This window comes from Pyrus communis, chromosome 4 (assembly GCF_963583255.1).
Source record: "Pyrus communis chromosome 4, drPyrComm1.1, whole genome shotgun sequence".
NCBI classification, from domain to species: Eukaryota; Viridiplantae; Streptophyta; class Magnoliopsida; order Rosales; family Rosaceae; genus Pyrus; species Pyrus communis.
In genome coordinates, this window is record NC_084806.1 from 14595211 (window position 1) to 14612586 (window position 17376).

The window sequence follows — 17376 nt, forward strand, 5'->3', positions numbered from 1 at the left end:
ATTTTTTAATTAAAACTCCATATGCTTTTAAACTGGAAAAACTCTTAATTAGAATTCAAAAGCAATTTTTTTCCATCTTTTTAACAAACGATAGTATCTACACTTTTTATATTGCTAATTGATTTTAGAATGTAATCTCAACTTCATTTGTCAATTCCGTCAACAAAGTGATTGCGAAGAACACTAATATTGACAAAGAATTCCATTTTGAAGAAAAAAAATTAGGGCTGCATTCAATGGCGAAAAATGCACATTGTGACCATATGAAACAATATATAACTTTTACAACAGAAGATAATAACAAGAATGTCAAGAATGTAGGGTAGCATAAAAAATGGGAGATAGTAGGGATCTTTAAGAAAAAGAAAAAAAAAAGTGCATTCAACAACACTTTCGTTCGTGAAAAGCACATTAATTTTTTTTTTTTAATTAAAACTCCATATGCTTTTAAACTGGAAAAACTCTTAATTAGAATTCAAAAGCAATTTTTTTTTCCATCCTTTTAACAAACGATAGTATCTACACTAAAAAAGTGGGGAGTAGGGCTAAGCTTTACAATGGACTTGCTATAATAATATGGTTCAACTTCACCTTTAGCTAAAATCGAACTAAGATCTGTTATTTACAAGTGAAAATGAATACCACTATATTACAAGTGGCTATCTAAAAGCAATTGTAAAAAGGGCTTTTGAACTTTAATCTTTAAAAAAAAAAAATTAAAATTTAATTAAAACTTCCCATTGAATTACATATTAGTTCTAGTCCTTTAATGTGTACGTACTTAAACAAATTCCATATTCTTTTTTTTTTTTTTTTTTTTGATATTTAATCTGTATTTTATTCTATATTTGAATTTATTAATACACACATTTTAATTCCTTAATTTTTTTTAGCTTCCTCCAATTATAACCTTATAAATGTACCTAAATGAGAAAACATATAGTGACACATAATAAAAATATGTACATACATAAGTGTAGCTAAGCATATGAAAATATGTACCTAAATGTCTGTACTGAAATGTATTACATTGAAATAGTGTACCTAAATATCTGTACCGAAATTGATATACCAAAATATATTAAATAAATGAATGTACCTAAATATCTATGCTGAAATAACTATACTAAATTAATGTAATGTATGAACCGAAGTGTAACATATTGAATTAGTGTACCTAAATTTCTGTATCGAAATGGATATACCAAAATATATTAGATGAATCAATGTAACTAAATAAAAAACACAAAGTGTATAGGAATATATTATATAAAAATATTAGTTTACCTAAATGTCTACAACAAAATATGTATTATGATGAATAAAATGAAAATTAGAATTAAATGTAATTCACAATTAGGCAAAAAAAGAGAAACAAAACATCAAAATATAATTACATATGAGGTGATTAAATGTATGCTGACGTGAATGAACTTTTAGTCTAAAGTGATTTTCAAGTACTATAAATGAACTTCTTTTACTTTAAAAATCTATGCCAAACATTAGAATGCTTACACTGTCAACGATTGTTTTTAATTGATTTTGGGTTTTGTTAACCAAAATGGTCTACAAGATTGGCATAATTCTTTATTTTGAGCTTTGAGATTTAAATTGATACAAGTGGTCATTAAGATTGTCCAACATCAATCATTTTGATAGTAGTGAAAAATTTTCATTAAATTAAGTACTATTGTCAAATCAACACTCCACTTGAACTATTGGTTTCTTCGATTTAATAAAGATTTTTCATAGAATGCCAAAATGATTGATCGTGGACAATCGCAGGGGCCACTTTTATCGATTTTAAATCTCAAGGATTAAAGTGAGGAGTTGTGACAATCTTAGGGACCATTTTAGCTAAAAAAAACCTTGATTTTGAGTTGAATGCCATATGGTACTAATTTTCACACTAAAAATAGCCAACGCCATTTTCTTAAAATTATGCAAGGACAAGTACTACAGCAAATTATTTGACAAGCTGAAATTACAACGATGCTCTTCTAGGGATCTTTACGGACACATGGTCATAGGGCATGTATCTTTCAATTGAACAAGGAAATTGTTAAAGCATCATACAATTTTGATTATATTCATGTTTCAATTCTGTCCATCCATTTGTTGTCATCATTTGCTATCATGTTGGCTTTTCCGAAAGATACGTGTGAGTGATATTTGTGAAAATTTGCTCCCAAGGTAAATGACATCTTCAATGGTATACTTAAACTCTCCAAAGAAGTTGCCTTACCGTTGACAAGGAGCTGTGATCTCCTTCCACCTAAACAAAATTGATATCTAGCCGTAACGCTAAGAGAAGGCGTTGTTTTAAACCTGCGGCTTCTACTTACAAAACTAAAGAATAACAGAAGAGAAAATCTTCGTATCTATTGTGTGACCGTACATATTCTTTCCAGAACGTCTCTTTAGTGCCTTTCAGTGGTGGTGGAACATGACACAATGATACCCAAGTGGTACCTAAGCCGCATAGCTCATCCTGAAACGACTCACACTCACACACGTGCTAAAAGTTTCATACGTGTGATAGTGAGGCACCATATAGGCTGTTTAGAAAACTATATTTTTGTTCCTTGTGGGGTTAAATTTACAGAGCTAGATTTGCTCTTTGTCTTTGCCTTTGCCCTTTGCCCTTTCATTGTCCAAATCACATTATTAAGCTATTCGAATCAAACATCCACAAACAAGGCCAAAAAGTAAGAGAATACTGAAAAGGGCTTCGTCTTGACCTGAAAGCCATCACATTGACCATCCGGATACATTGGATTCATGCGCTTTATTGTATAATATGTATGGTCATTATGGAAGCTTCTCTCAAGCACGTGGGAACAATTTCTCAGCCATATTCTTTGACACGTGGATAAAATGGGGTCCCCTGAGTTTCAAACAACGCAGCCTAATTGTGCTTTTTAACTTCATATAAATGCTAATTCCACAATCCTTAGTTTGGCCATGCAAACTGCATACATATGGACTCCAAAGCGAAGGACATGGAAGAGAAGGATGCCGGGGAAGTTCGATACCGGGGTGTGCGGAAGCGGCCATGGGGCAAGTACGCAGCGGAGATTCGCGACTCAAATAGGCACGGCGCGCGTGTTTGGCTTGGGACTTTTAACACAGCTGAAGAGGCAGCTAGAGCTTATGATAGAGCGGCTTATGCTATGAGGGGTGGCTTAGCCATTTTGAACTTTCCTAATGAGTACCCTTCGGCAAGTGGTGGCTCTTCATCTTCATCGGCATCGGCTAATTTTTCATCTTCGTCGTCATCAATGCCTATGCAGGGGCGAGCTTGTGGTGGGCAAGATGAAGTTCTTGAGTTAGAGTACTTGGATGATAAGTTGCTAGAGGAGCTGCTGGATTGTGATCATCAAAAGAAGAACAAGAAATAGTGAGATTAAGAAGCATCTCTTCTTTGGCTTAATAAGAAGTTATACCCACATCAATCTCAATGATGCTTCTTATCTTTTTGGTCGATATAAGTAGATTCTGATCATCACCTTTTTCATGCATTTAGTTGTCAATGAAGAATCTAAAAAAAGTGTAGTGTGGTAAGCTTGCTTTTCAAGATATGGTGATTTTCCTTCTACGTACGAAAGTATATCATCTACTTCCGGCTAGGGCCTGTTGTAATTGGATCTCTTGTATATAAATAAATTTGCCTCGTTTTGTCAATGTTCTTGCACGACATAAATTTATACTGACATGACTAGTAATTAGCACGAATAATATGTACATACAAAAGTCAGTGAACAACCTAATCTGCTCCTTAATTTGCCTCATTTAATCGCAGACCCAAGCTAAGCAAGACATGAAAAAAGTACGCTGATGTACTTGTAGGTAAACAAGGTAATCTGCTCCCTTCAAACGTGTGATTAATTAGAACTTTTATTTCGGACATTTGATAATGTACATTAGTTAAATGTATCTCTAGGTATGGAACTCAGATCTTCCTGTTAGCAGTTGCACTAGTATATGCAAGTTATAATTGTGGATGCAAATTTCTTTCTCCTTGATCTTAGACAAAATTGCACCTACAAAACAATTAACACCTTTGGTCAAGGCCAAGTGCCTCACACGCCCACGATGAATGGAGGGGAGGGGGGGGGCTTTGGCCGAAGAACCTACAATGCCAAAGTTAGAATTTAGAGAGAAAGTGTTTGAGAATTATAGAGAATCTTAGCAAGAGAATTGGAAGTCCTTTTTGGGAGAGAATGGTGTGCTATATATAGGGATATGGCCGGCCCTATTAGGAGAATAGGGATTGGCCATTTAGGTATTTTTTGGGTGTAAATTGTGGTTATTTAGCCATTAATAGATTAATTAGGTAATAAATCTATTAATTGACTAATTAACATATTTTGAAAGAAATTATTTGGGGAGTTATGGAATGATTAAGATAATTAGCTAATAGATTAGCTAAAAAAGGGAAAATGAGGTAAAAAAATATATGGAATGAGATAGGTTTTGAATCGTTACCTACCTTGGGCACTTTTGACTTAGTTGAGGGATAATTGCCCGCTGCTCGCGCGTAGGAATCCCGGTATGCCTCAAGGGTATTTTTGTCCTCTTTTATCCAAAAATCCACATGTCGCTTTGTGATTATTTTTGGCTCCACAAATGCCCCCACACTTGTTGGGCTGCTCGTAGAAAAAGGGGAACAGGTGTAGAGATTTTATTGCTTTAGGAAACTTAGGACTGCTTCCTATTTTGATGTAGATTCCCTCTTCAATAAGAAATTAGATCCTTCTAGGAAAGGGGAATAAATTTCTCTCAAAGCCTATTTAAGTCCACCTTAAGTGGGTTATTAAATCAACTTTGGAAATCAATTTATTTTACCCTGCAAGAGAGAGAGAGCTAGAGGATATTTGTTCCCCATTCCCTAGCAATCTTCTACATTTGCCTGTGTAAGGGACCGTCTTTCACTGCTTTCTTCATCTTCTCCACGCCACACCGACGTAAGAAAAATTTAATTTTTCTTGTCTTCTTCTTGGATAGTGCGGCCATGGGGCAACCGTCAACGTGGTGCAGCAAATCGGCTGGCAGGGGCCAAAAGTCGACTCGGCATAGACCGATGAGGTGTTATGGTAGGGACCATTGCTTGGCTTAGCTAAAGCCAAAGGCAGCTTATGAGGTTGGGGCCGCGGATTAAGGCGCTAGGGCGCAATGCTAGGCGAGTCGCATGGTTCATGTCTTCTGGCTTTTTGGACTTGATGGGGGCCAGGCCGACGATTGAGAGAGATGAGGAGGTCGAGGGCCTTATGAGCTGCTGGAATGCTAGGCATGCAGGTCTCATGCCTACTGGTCTAAGAGAAAAAATGAGGAAAAAGATAGTATGGGTTGAGTTCCCCTGCTGAGTACCTTGAATAGCGTTGACTACTTAGTTCTCTTCGCCGGGAGCCTTTGGCTCGTCTGATTGCTATCGTGGAGCCTACTGTGAATGAAGGTGGAAATAAGAGATATTCCCCGTCTGCTCAAGAGATGCTAGTTAAGAAAAAACCAAAGACTTCCTCCGCTGCTCGTGATGGTCCACCTGCTATCGAAAAGCTTGTGATTGACATGACTTATTCCAATAGGAAGGAAAATGAGGCTGCTAGATCTGAGCATGTGGCGCTTGCTATGTCGAGAATGGTTAATTCGATTGTTCATAGTATTGCTCAATGTAAAGGTCTTGTCATGCCCCTAGTCCCGAAGTCTGTGCCAAGATGTTCGTTGGGAGCTAAGTGTGGTTCTCATTCGGAAAGGCTTACTATTATGAAGAGCGATAAGATGGACTATGTTGCTAAAGTGGTGCTAAGGTCCACTCCCTCTACTACTGAGACTGATTCGCCTGCTGGGAAAGAGGAGACTGCTCACGTGGGCAGCTGTGAGAAATCCACTAAGCCTGCTTCTAGGGAGGTTGTCGAGATTTGCGTGCTCTTAAAACTAGATCTGCTTGAAGACATGGACACTTGTGCCAAGTTTGTTGATGGCATTAGAAAGGTTTGTTTGCCCAAGTTCCTTTGTGAAGCATACAACCCAATATAGAATGATTGCTTTACTTGCTATGATGCATATATAGCAAGGCTGCCAAGAAGGTGGTGAAGACTATGCCAGCTGAAGCTTATTCCTCATCCGAGGAGATCAAGAGGTTGCACTCTATGCTCATTGCTTTGAAGGGGTCTAATATTTCTGCCCTCACTTCTCTGCAGCTTGAGACCGCTTGCCAAGAGATTGTTGTCTTGAAAACTAGGCTTGACGTGATCCAAGTTAAGTATGAAAGTGCAGAAGAGGAGATTGGATGTTACATACCTCAGATTCAAGATCTTGAGTTTGCAGTTTCTGAGCTTCATTTTGCTGCTTATGCAAAGGATGAAGAGTTGATTGCTGCTTATAATCAAGTGATCTACTTCAAGAGAATCGTCGATAGGCTTGAACCCCAAGTGTTGGAACTTCAAGGTGTATTGAAGATCAACAAAAGTTTAAAGAATGAAGTGGATGAGTTGCAGCGCGACTGTGTTGGTCTGCTCGAGGAGAATGAGCAGCTAAAGGGTGAGAAGGATGGGCTCAAGGTTTCGAGACCTTCTCTATTTCTCTAGAAGACTTTCTTGCTTTTACTTTTGAGGCTTCCATTGGTGAAGTAGTTAAAGAAGTTAGTGCCCAGGCTAGGGCAGCCGGGGGTGAAGCGCTGGATGATGCCACTGCTAAGAGCGTCACTGCTGCTGAAGGTGTGGTGACAGAGTAGTCGTGGGATGTCCAAGCTACTGAAGTGTAGTCTTCTAGGTAGCCTTTAGGATTTTCTTTGTTTTTCCTTGTAGCTCTTGTTTTTCTTGAACTCCTTTGGCCTTTTCAAGTTATTTATAAACATCCTTCCTTCGCTTTCTTCATCTTCGCTTTTTTTGTTCATACCTTGATAGGAGCATATTTATGCTACTTAGTTATGTTGTTTTCTTGCATTTAGTTAGTTAATTACTACTTATTATAGTCTTTTAAGCTAGTTTCGTATGTTTTTAGGTCCTAATGGCAAAAGGAGCAAGAAAGTGCATTTTGGAGCTAATTGGAGCAATTTTGTGCATGGATTGAATAGCTTAACTATGGAGCAAGTTGGATGGACGAAATTGAAGTCAAGAGAGGCTAGGAAAGGCTACAAATCTGAAAAAAGAAGTTCAAATGCAAAGAAGATAAGGAAATAGCAAGAAATAAGGAACCTTATCCAACCTTATCTTACCTTATCTTATCCAACCTTACCCTATCCTATCTTATCTTATCCAAATCAGTTTGTGCCATAATTCTAGCTATTTAAAAGGGATTAGATGCATATTTAAACACATAAAACAGATTCTAGAAGCCTAATCCCGTATGTGTTGCATATATGACATTCCTTGGAAGTTTAGGAGTTGTAATTCATATCCTACACCTATGCCATGTGTTCTTGTCTATTTAGGTCTAGAAATCTGCCCTTTATCCCTTCTAGAAGTCTAATTTCTGCCACAAAATACCTAGTTTCTAGAAGCCCTTAATTTCTAGCCAAAATTCCCTATCCCTTTCCCTTTTGGTTTCTGCTAAGATTTAACCCTTCTCCCATGGGATTGTGCAATCCTTTTACTTCACTAATTGTGCATAATTAGCCTATAAATATAGCCATATGCCGCACCATTCAAATAATCCATTCACTCATTCATTTATTCATACTTTCTGCCATCAAACACCACAATTCACCCTACACCACCCTAGTGCTGCAAGCAAGGAAGGAATGAGAAGAAGACTTGTGCAATTTGCCATCCAAGGGAGTGCCGTGCTTGCCATTGGAGTGTGGAGAGTTTCTATGTATTCTATCCTTAGTCTTAGTTCAATGTTTAAATTTAATTATCTTTGTTTTGCGAACATGTGGAACTAATTTCTTTTTAGTTAGAGGTGAATTCGAAGCCATGATTATATGTTTTATATGAATTGATTACATCCAGTTATTGTTTCTTAAGGCATGAATGTGATTTGCTTATCTAAGTTATTAAAACTTGTTTATGTGTGTTGGTTGAGGGTCAACACTTAATTTGCATGCATGAATTTGATGCTAGAGTATAAGGGAGTTTCACGTAGTAGTTATTCACTTATATTCACAAGTAGTGGAGGTTGCTAGTCACAATCATGTTAAGTAAATCCTTGGCATAAGTCTCATGCGTTTCATGGTGATGAATGCCTTGTCAATGCTTATGATTTTCATAGAACTTAATGACTTTTGACATGTATCTCTATTATGCGTTTCATATAGGGAACTTGAGAAAGATAATTTGGTTGTGATGCGTATTCCATCTAATTCAATGAAATAAGGAAAATCTGATGGTTAGTTGTGCGATGCAACTAACTTAGGGCGTTGTCATTCATAGTCTAAAGGAATAATAACTGGAAATTGGTTTATATGCATATGTCATGTGTGGAGAAGGACCCTCTAACTAGCATTTCACCCATTTAATTCACCCAAATTCGTTTTTACAAAGTGTTTTCTACAAAGTTTTTGTTTTAAGTTTTAAATTCGTCAAAAACAATCCCCTTTTCATTTAGTCTTGTTATTTGAGTCAAAATCTGTTTTCTTTGAGTTTTTTGAGTCAAGTTAAGTCCTATTTTCGTCCAAATCACTTGTTAGGTCTAGAATTGAGTCTTTTTCATTGTTTTTTTTGTTGTTTTAAGTGTTTAAAGTTAGTTTTGAGTCTATAGAGTCTAGTTTAGTGTTTTTGAGTCTTATTTGTATTGATTAGCATCCCTAGTTAATCTCCGGTCTAGAACGATCCCTACTTACATATCTATTATAATTGTCACAAATAGGGTTTAATTTGAGTGTGTCAAGTTAATTTTCACATCATGCCCTAACCTTTAGACTTTATAGACCAGTGGCAGGCGTACTATTTTTCTATAAACAGACAGGCCCGCGTAGTCTATGCAACCATAGGTGTTCGTATAGAACTTTGCAAAGTTGTTAGCCATAGGGTTGGTAGCCGGATGCCTTACTTACAGAAGCAGACAAATTCGCGTAACCACTAGGCTGTTAACCCTGGCTTTTTCCAATTCCGTAGCTTGCGTAGCAAGTATCACAACACTTTAGGACTTGGTGTAAGTTGTTACGCACTTGGCAGAGGTGAAGCTTATCGACTACGTAGCATGTCGGCAATGGATAAAGCTTCGTATATGTATGCTAGCTTGTTTAACCTTTCACAAGAATGTGCAGTTGTATAAGTCTAGCATGGCTTTACTACTCAAAGGGCAAGCCATAGGCAGTCTTCTGGAAATCATAGGCTACCTTAGTACACTCGGTAGTAGCTTTAGGGTTCCAGGGTAGTCGTCCATCGGATGTACTGCGTAATGTGCCCCCTTCGTCTTTAGGGCCCGATTCCCCATGGATTAGGCCAAGAGACCCAAAATCCTTCAGTTAGCTAAGCCTTGAAAAAGACCATTGTGGCTACTTCTAGGAATCCTGACGCAAGCCATCATGCATCTTGTTATACTAGGGCAGCTAAGCTCATCCACGCCTGGATATTCGGAGTGTAGAGTTTTATCCTCCTGTCTTGGAGAGCTAACCATGTGGGTGTCGATGAATTGGTTTACCCTATCGCACTGGAGAGCATGGTTGGTCCCTCGGGGGGGGGGGGGGGCGCAATTCCTGCGATGAGTCCCAAAGAAGGGCGCGGTCTTCTTTTGAAGTACAGAAGTGACCAGTTGTTATAAGCATGCAACCGAGCCAAGTTGTGATTACTTCTGAATTCCTCATTGAAAAACGAGTGAAACGAATGAGAACTTAGCTTTAAGGTAGGAACTACATAACAAATGGATAGTCTTCGGCTTGTGAGGTGGTCCCCGTCGTGCTGCTTGAGTCTTCGGGCTTTGATGTAGTGGAAGGTCACACATGGTACTTCCTCAGATTGTAGGCGCTCCACTGCTTTTCAATCTTTTTGTCATTTCATGGTGGTGAAGGTGTAATTACTATTGCCGCCTACTTTGCTGATCTTATAAGGACTTTCCTAGATGGGATTAATCTTTTTGGAGCCTTTTCTATGGGCAATGCTGAAAGCTTTTCTTAGGATTAGATCTTCGGGCTGGAATTGCAGAATCTTGGCCCTTTTGTTGTAGCTAAAGAGGAGCTGCTACTGGTAGGCTGCAATGCGGGTGATGGTCTGTTCGCACTTCTCCTTTGCCAGATCTAAGCTTGTTGCCATCTCCTTACTATTCTATTCAATGCTTGGTAGTAGAGCGGTTATACTTAACTTGATGACATTGGGATAAATGATTACTTCTAAGCCAAATGCCAAAGAGAAAGGAGTCTCACCGGTTGCTCGTCTTTTGGTGGTGCGTTAGGCCCATAGATATTCGGGGAGTTCGTTTGGCCATTTTCCCTTCTTGTTGGTGAGGGATTTCTTAACGTAGTTGAGGATCATCTTGTTAGATGCTTCAGCGCGCCTATTACCTTGAGGATATCTCGACGTGGGCATGTACAGCTTGATGCCATACTTTTGGAAGAGCTTCGCCATACCTTTGCCCACGAATTACGGGCCGTTGTCAGTGATGATGGACTGTGGGATGCCAAATCGGCAAATGATGTTCCTTCATATGAAGTGCTCTATGTCCATTTGAGTCTTGGGCTCTGCTTCTACTCATTTAGTGAAGTAGTCGGTTGCCATAATCATCATGCCTCTGCCTCCAGTAGCAGGCGACATAAGTCCTACCAGGTCGATTGCCCACTGCATGAATGACCAAGGACTCGTATGCGAGTGTAGCTCGCTGGTAGGCAGTGCTGGTATCGGCTTGTAGCGCTGGCAGCAGTCGCACTTTTGTACTAACTTCTTAGCATCTTGGTGCATGGTAGGGAGTTGTGGAGCTGGGGCCATGTTACACGTAGCAGGAAATGCTCAACTGCCGTTATTGGACCATTCTAGAGCTAAATTATGGAGCAAGGGTCGGCTAGGGCTGTGTGAAGCACAACATGAGGTAGTACTCAACTGCCAGTACATGTTGTTCCTATGTAGAATCTTTTGGGGTGACGTGGACAAAATTTGCTTCCGAGTATGTTCTTCCAGTGTTCGTCTGCCCTTGGCGTGTCTTTTGGGCCGAGTTGTTGCATTCGTCAGAAAACTTTGCATCCGCCAGGGTCTACGCCTTTATCGTCGCGCGTTTGGATTGGGCAGAATATTGCATCATGAGGATGACTGCGTGCGTTTGAAGGTAAAACTTAAGCTTTCGGGTTGCAACAACTATCGCCAAAGTTAGCTTTTGAATTTTTGATAGCATCGAGGAAAGCTTTTGAATTGTGGAATACAAGTAGTCGGGCCCCCATCTCTTCTCGTATGATGGTAGAGCTTATTGCTGCTTCAGATACTGTCAAACATGTGAATCAGTCCTCCTTTGCTTCCGGTTTGGATAATAGGGAGGTGATGTTAGGTACTTCTTCAAGTCTTTGAATGTGCATTGGCGTGACTCGTCCCAAAGTGCATTCTTCTTTGCCAGAGCGAAAAAGTCTGCTAAAGTTAGATATTCTTTCATGATCAATTCTCCGAATAATAGTTAGTCTACTGGAAGTCCTTTCTGGAAGACTGATTTAGCTATCAAGTCGTTGCATCCGACTATCCTTACCTTCTCTGTTTTGAACCTCTTCACATAGTCACGAAGCGACTCTTTTGGGTTCTTCTTGATGTTGAACAAGTGGTCTGACTTCTTCTTAATCGAGTGATAGGATGAATATTCTTTGATGAAAACCAAAGAAAGTTTGTCAAAACTCCAGATAGATTGTGGTGGCAGGGTGTAGAACCAATCTTGCTCCTCGCTTTGTACAGTGGTGGCGAATATCTTGCACATAAGATAGTCGTTGTTTTGATAGAGGAGCATTGCGCTTTGGTAGTGCTTTAGGTGTCTTTTCGGGTCTTTATCCCCTTTGAAAGATATGAAATGTAGCATGCTGAACTCACGTGGAGGCTCTGCCTGCTCGATCTCATCTGCGAAGGATAACCTGCTTATGTTGGTCATATCCCGTCGTAGAGCCTCGTCGGCCACTTCGTTGCGTTGGAAATCATGTGATCGCTTGTTTAAGAGCTTCTCTACTTCTTCCTAAATTTGCCTTTGTTGGTGTTGCGGAGCTCTCGATTGCCCCCAATCTTGACCTTCTGGTCTAGGCTGCTCTTCTAAGTGCTCTACTCGTCTATGTCGCGGCACTAATGCATGTGGTGGATTCCTAGCAGGCGAGGGATTTTGCAAGTTGTTGGTTGAACTTGAGCTGGATTGAGTGACTGTTTCTTTTCGCCCGTCATGCTGCCTACTCCGATGTGATATGGATGATGCTCCTTGCAGACCTAACCACTAATGAACACTTCGCTTAGAAGGCTGCTCATGTTGAGTATCGGAGTGTGGCCCCAACCGTGAGTGTATGTTCGTCCGTATGCCTAGTTGAGAGTACACGTTGCTCCATGCGTTAAGACAGGAGTATACGCTATCTCAAGGGCCCAATCAGGAGTATACTCTGCCCAAACGCTAGGTTCGTGGCTGGTCAAGTGGCTGCTTGTCGGAACGCTGCTGGAAAGGTTCTTCGTCTGCCCTTGTCCATCTTCGGGACACCTCGTTTGGAACAAGTTGCATCTTGATGCGCTATAAGAGCTGGTTCACCAAGGTCGTCTGCTGTGCTAGGGTGCTCATCAACTCTATGACTTCTCGAGACAAGTGTTGTTCACCATTTGGATTGGAAGAGCTTGGACGGAATGTTTCTACTTGAGCAGTGGAAGTGTGGTAGACTCAGGGTGCAAGATTTAAGCTGGGAAATGTCAAATCCGCAGAAAAATATAGTGAAAATGCTCCTGGTTTGATCAGTTGAGATGGTTAAACTAGTCTTGGACCGATTTGGGCTGTTTGGAAAGCCACGGGAGCAGATTGGCTGCGGTAGCAGGCTGGGCCACGGGAATAGGATGGGCCACGAGAGCAGGCTGCTCGGTGTGTGTTACATGTGGGTGCGAGGCTTGGGCTCGGCTTGGCAACGCATTGGGCTTACGTTGGGCTTGGAGTGACATGGCTTGGGTCATGGCCTTGGTGCCATGAGCTTTGGATGGCACGACTTGGGCTTGCTCTGGTGGCATGGCTCGGGCCGTGGTAGTGGTGCCATTGACCTCGCCGCGGGTCGCCACCGTGGTGGTTCCCATGGTGGAACCTTGTGGTGGTGGTGCCACTCCCCCTAGGATCACATTTAGTCTCGTGGATCACTGCGGTCCCATTTCTTGAATATTGGAATTTTCACTCATGGAGTTTTCTAAATTTCTAGCCATTGTATTTCTCTTTTTTGTTTTATCAAAGAATCTTTGCAAATAAAAAATTCTAATAATAAGAACATACGAAAAATACAAGTGGACTAGAAAATAGAGAAAAAACATTTTTATGCGAGAGTCTTCTACGAGTGTGAATTTCAACTCTCAATGAAAGCACCAATTTGTGGATGCAAATTTCTTCCTCCTTGATCTTGCACAAAATTGCTCCTACAAAACAATTAACACCTTTGGTCAAGGCCAAGAGCCTCACAGCCCACGACGAATGTGTTGAGGGGGGGCTTTGGCCGAAGAACCTCCGATGCCAAAGTTAGAATTTAGAGATAAAGTGTTTGAGAATTTTAGAGAATTTTAGGAAGAGAATTGGAAGTCCTTTTTGGGAGAGAATAGTGAGCTATATATAGGGATATGGCCGGCCCTATTAGGAGAATAGGGACCAGCCATTTAGGTATTTTTTGGGTGTAAATTGTGGTTATTTAGCCATTAATAGATTAATTAGGTAATAAATCTATTAATTGACTAATTAACATATTTTGAAAGAAATTATCTGGGGAGTTATGGAATGATTAAGATAATTAGCTAATTGATTAGCTAAAAAAAGGAAAATCAGGTTTAAAAAAATATATGGAATGAGATAGGTTTTGAATCGTTACCTACCTTGGGCACTTTTGACTTGGTTGAGGGATGATTGCCCGCTGCTCGCGCATAGGAATCCTGGTATGCCTCAAGTGTATTTTTGTCCTCTTTTATCCAAAAATCCACGTGTCACTTTGTGATTATTTTTGGCTTCACAATAATGTTATCTACATGCCAAACTGAGACAACCCGATCCAGAATATCTACCTAGACATAGAATCGAGATGTGTTGGCCAATACTTAAAGAGTGACGAAGCCATAAAATGATAATGATGTGGAAAATGCAAATTAATTTGAAACTTAAAATCATACACTATTTACAAGCAACTCAATTAGGTGACGATTAAAAGCCGTTAAACCATGTCTTGAATTGGGGGTGTACTTTTCATTTTGTGTTGTGGACTCCATAGGGAAGGTCCAATAATTACAATCTAGTTCCATTGAAAAGATTAATAAGGAAGGTACACCTATCTGCTAGCAACAATGGGCCTTGGAAACTACGCGTTTTTGTAATGTGATACATCATTTTAATCTCCTAATAATTATATGGAAAGTGTACCTTTAAAATTGTCTAGTAGTCTTTAATATGGTGAAAGAAATGAGTTGTTAATAACATATTAGAAAAATAATTTGCAAAGTATGTACAAATGTAAGGGAACAAATGCATGTAAAAGAAGTGAATAATGACTGTTTTGGAGTGCTAACAATAATTTTTAAGCTAAGTTTGATAGAAATTTGCTAATGACAACATCAAATAAAGTAAGGAACATGTATTTGTAGTAATTATATAGACTGCATTGCAAATTCCTCCTAATCACTAGCGGAGCAAGTGTGGGCAATGGATGCTATTGACCTAACGATCTCATATTTTCACTTACTAATTATTAGCTTTGACCCCAAGTATACTATAAAAATAGAAGAATTGAAGTTTAATTAATATTCTCTTGTGAATAATTATGGTTTGCATCAAATATTGCAGTGCACTAAGACTAAGACAGATGTATATGTAAAAGGATAATGCTAGTAACCAATTTTTAGATCAAATTTGTAAATCGTGCGATGTATTATTAATAGGCTAAATTGTCAAACGATTGAGTTACGAAGTTTTGAAAATTGCCCAAACTTTGGCTAAGAGCTCCGGGGCACTGAACGGAGTTTTTAACGGAATGACCAAAATGATGGATGGTAGACAATCTCAGGGACCACTTCTATGATTTGAAATCTCAAGGACCAAAGTGATGTGTTATGCAAATCTCAGGAACCATTTTGGCTATTTAGCCTTATCAATATAAAATAAGCACATTAATTAACACTTAAATAATAATTCAATTATCAATAACCAAATTATATGGTTTACAAAATATAGTTCAAAGTCATGCACATATTTTGCTAAGAGAAAAGAGTGCACCGCTAGAAACTTTTGCTTAGTATACATTTTAATGAGAACTTATTACTCATGCCCCTATAGAGTTAAAGCCTGGCTCTGCCAATGCTCTTAATCTACATTTTATGAATCATTTCTTACTAACTTTAACTCAGAAAACTTATAAATCCCTCACCTAAACATAGCTTAAAAGAAAATTTATTTTTTAAAATTCCCGATTACAGTGATAAAGAAGGAAAAGAGAGAAACGCTAAAAGAACTTTGTCCCACGGCGTTGATCATCCTTGACCTTCAGGGGCATTTTTTTCCCTTTGAATTTGTGGCTGAGATGGGTATCCCCTCTTCCACAATTAGGTGAAGACCAGGCGGGCTAGAAACCGCAACGGGAAACCTTTCGCCGCGTCACAGGATTCTTTTGCGCCACGCATATTTTCCATATTTAAACAGTTTTGTTTTTCTTTTGCCTTGAAAAATATGCATGTGATGAGTTGGGGAAGAACATATAGGTAGAATTCTTTATAAAAAGTATTTATCAAATACAGAACACATAAACCGTTGTGAATGTTAATTCAGAGGACGTAGCCGCCGCCACTTTCATTTTGAAATGCAGTCTGACCTATAACAATTCGTGTTCTGGGCTGAATGTGGCCAACTTATTTTCGCTGCATAATTTTTGGTTTCCTTAGCCAAATTAAACTGGCCTGTTTTTATGCATATTTTATTCTGTCGCAATCAAAGGAATAAGCCTACATTTGATAAGGAAACGTAGCAAAAATACAATAGTTGAGCAGAGCTACAGCATGTTGCTCCATGTATGAGCGCGAACAGAATCCTCTTCAGAGTGAGACAGTGTGTTTTGGTTCAAGATCATGAGGATTTTCAAGTTTCAAACCCGAGTTAATAATAAATGAAACCTCTTCGTTTTAGGGATCAAAGTTCCAGCTTGTCAGTATTAAACGTTGACAAAATGTTGCATGCTTCATGTTGATTTTTGTTAGGGCACGTTGGGTGAAATCATTGTATTGATTTTTTTTTTTCTTTCCATTTTTTATGTTAGTGGGTTAACAGGGGAAACCTAATAATCAAATGACTTTTGGCCTTTGCCATTCATGAGATGCCAGGCAGCAAGCAACCATGGTATGTATGAATGGATTTTCCCCCCCAATCATATTCTCTACTCTTAAATACAAATAAGGGTTTGATTTGAGTGGGGTTGGCTATTGGCCTTTGTGTGGATGATGGCAGTGAAGCTTCCACTGCAGCAGAAAGAATGGAAGACTAGCAAACAGAAAACTAACAAACGGAACAATTAAAAATTAAAACTGAAAACTCATTAGGTTATTTTAGTTGGCCATTTTGGTTTGACTGATATAGATTGGATTTTGTCCTAACCATTCAATAAAGTTATTATATGATTTTTTATTAACATTCAAAGATTTAAGACCCTTACATTAGTTTTCGTTATATGGAATAAACTAAAAGAGGATGAAGATACAAAAATAAACAGGAGTGAATGAGAAAAAAGGTGAGTGAAAGATCAGTTCGGGTATCTTTACTTCCCCTCTTAATGCAACCCACTTCAAACTTTCTACCCGGTCAGAGTGCTCTCTGTAAGCACTCTAAAAATTAAGAGAATAAGTGAATGGCTATGACCTTGTCCATGTGGACCTAAGGAGAACTCACTTCTTGGTTTGGCTGGACTTAGGGAATGGTCTATTAGCATTTTACATGGGCTATGAGTATTGGTCTATGTACGTATTGGGTTGGACTATTATTGCAAAATTGGTGGGTTTAGGCAACCAGTAAATCCTAGGAGTGAGTCTTAGTAGATGGTAGCTGAATTTATAATCTAAGATCAATTCCAATAGGCACATCTTTCTCACAGATTGTGAACAGAGCGCTAGTCTAGAGCAACTTTTACTTGTCATCCAAGTAATGATCAAGTTCCGTGGAAGGATGGAACTGAATTTGGTGGAACGTTCCAAACTCTGACCACTCACTTGTATGTTGTATTGTATACACTACATATATCTCAAATGGAGTTAAGGAAGAAGAAGAAAAACGGTATGACGTGTAGAGTAA

General features: G+C 39.0%; 2 protein-coding genes across 2 annotated transcripts; one reads left to right on the top strand and one right to left on the bottom strand.

Moving 5' to 3' along the window:
• The first annotated feature begins 2981 nt into the window (after positions 1-2981).
• On the top strand, positions 2982-3642 carry LOC137733042 (ethylene-responsive transcription factor ERF096-like). The gene has a single exon (XM_068472270.1). It carries the CDS (start codon positions 2982-2984, stop codon positions 3399-3401), a length of 420 nt encoding a protein of 139 aa, XP_068328371.1. The 3' UTR covers positions 3402-3642.
• A 7893-nt stretch (positions 3643-11535) lies between these two features.
• Positions 11536-11994, bottom strand: LOC137732737 (uncharacterized). Its single transcript, XM_068472018.1, has one exon. It carries the CDS (start codon positions 11992-11994, stop codon positions 11536-11538), a length of 459 nt encoding a protein of 152 aa, XP_068328119.1.
• Positions 11995-17376: the final 5382 nt, after the last annotated feature.

What these genes read in the sequence shown, in the direction of transcription:
- LOC137733042 (XM_068472270.1), top strand. Translation starts at nt 2,982, where the DNA reads ATGGACTCCAAAGCGAAGGACATGGAAGAGAAGGATGCCGGGGAAGTT.
- LOC137732737 (XM_068472018.1), bottom strand. Translation starts at nt 11,994, where the DNA reads ATGACCAACATAAGCAGGTTATCCTTCGCAGATGAGATCGAGCAGGCA.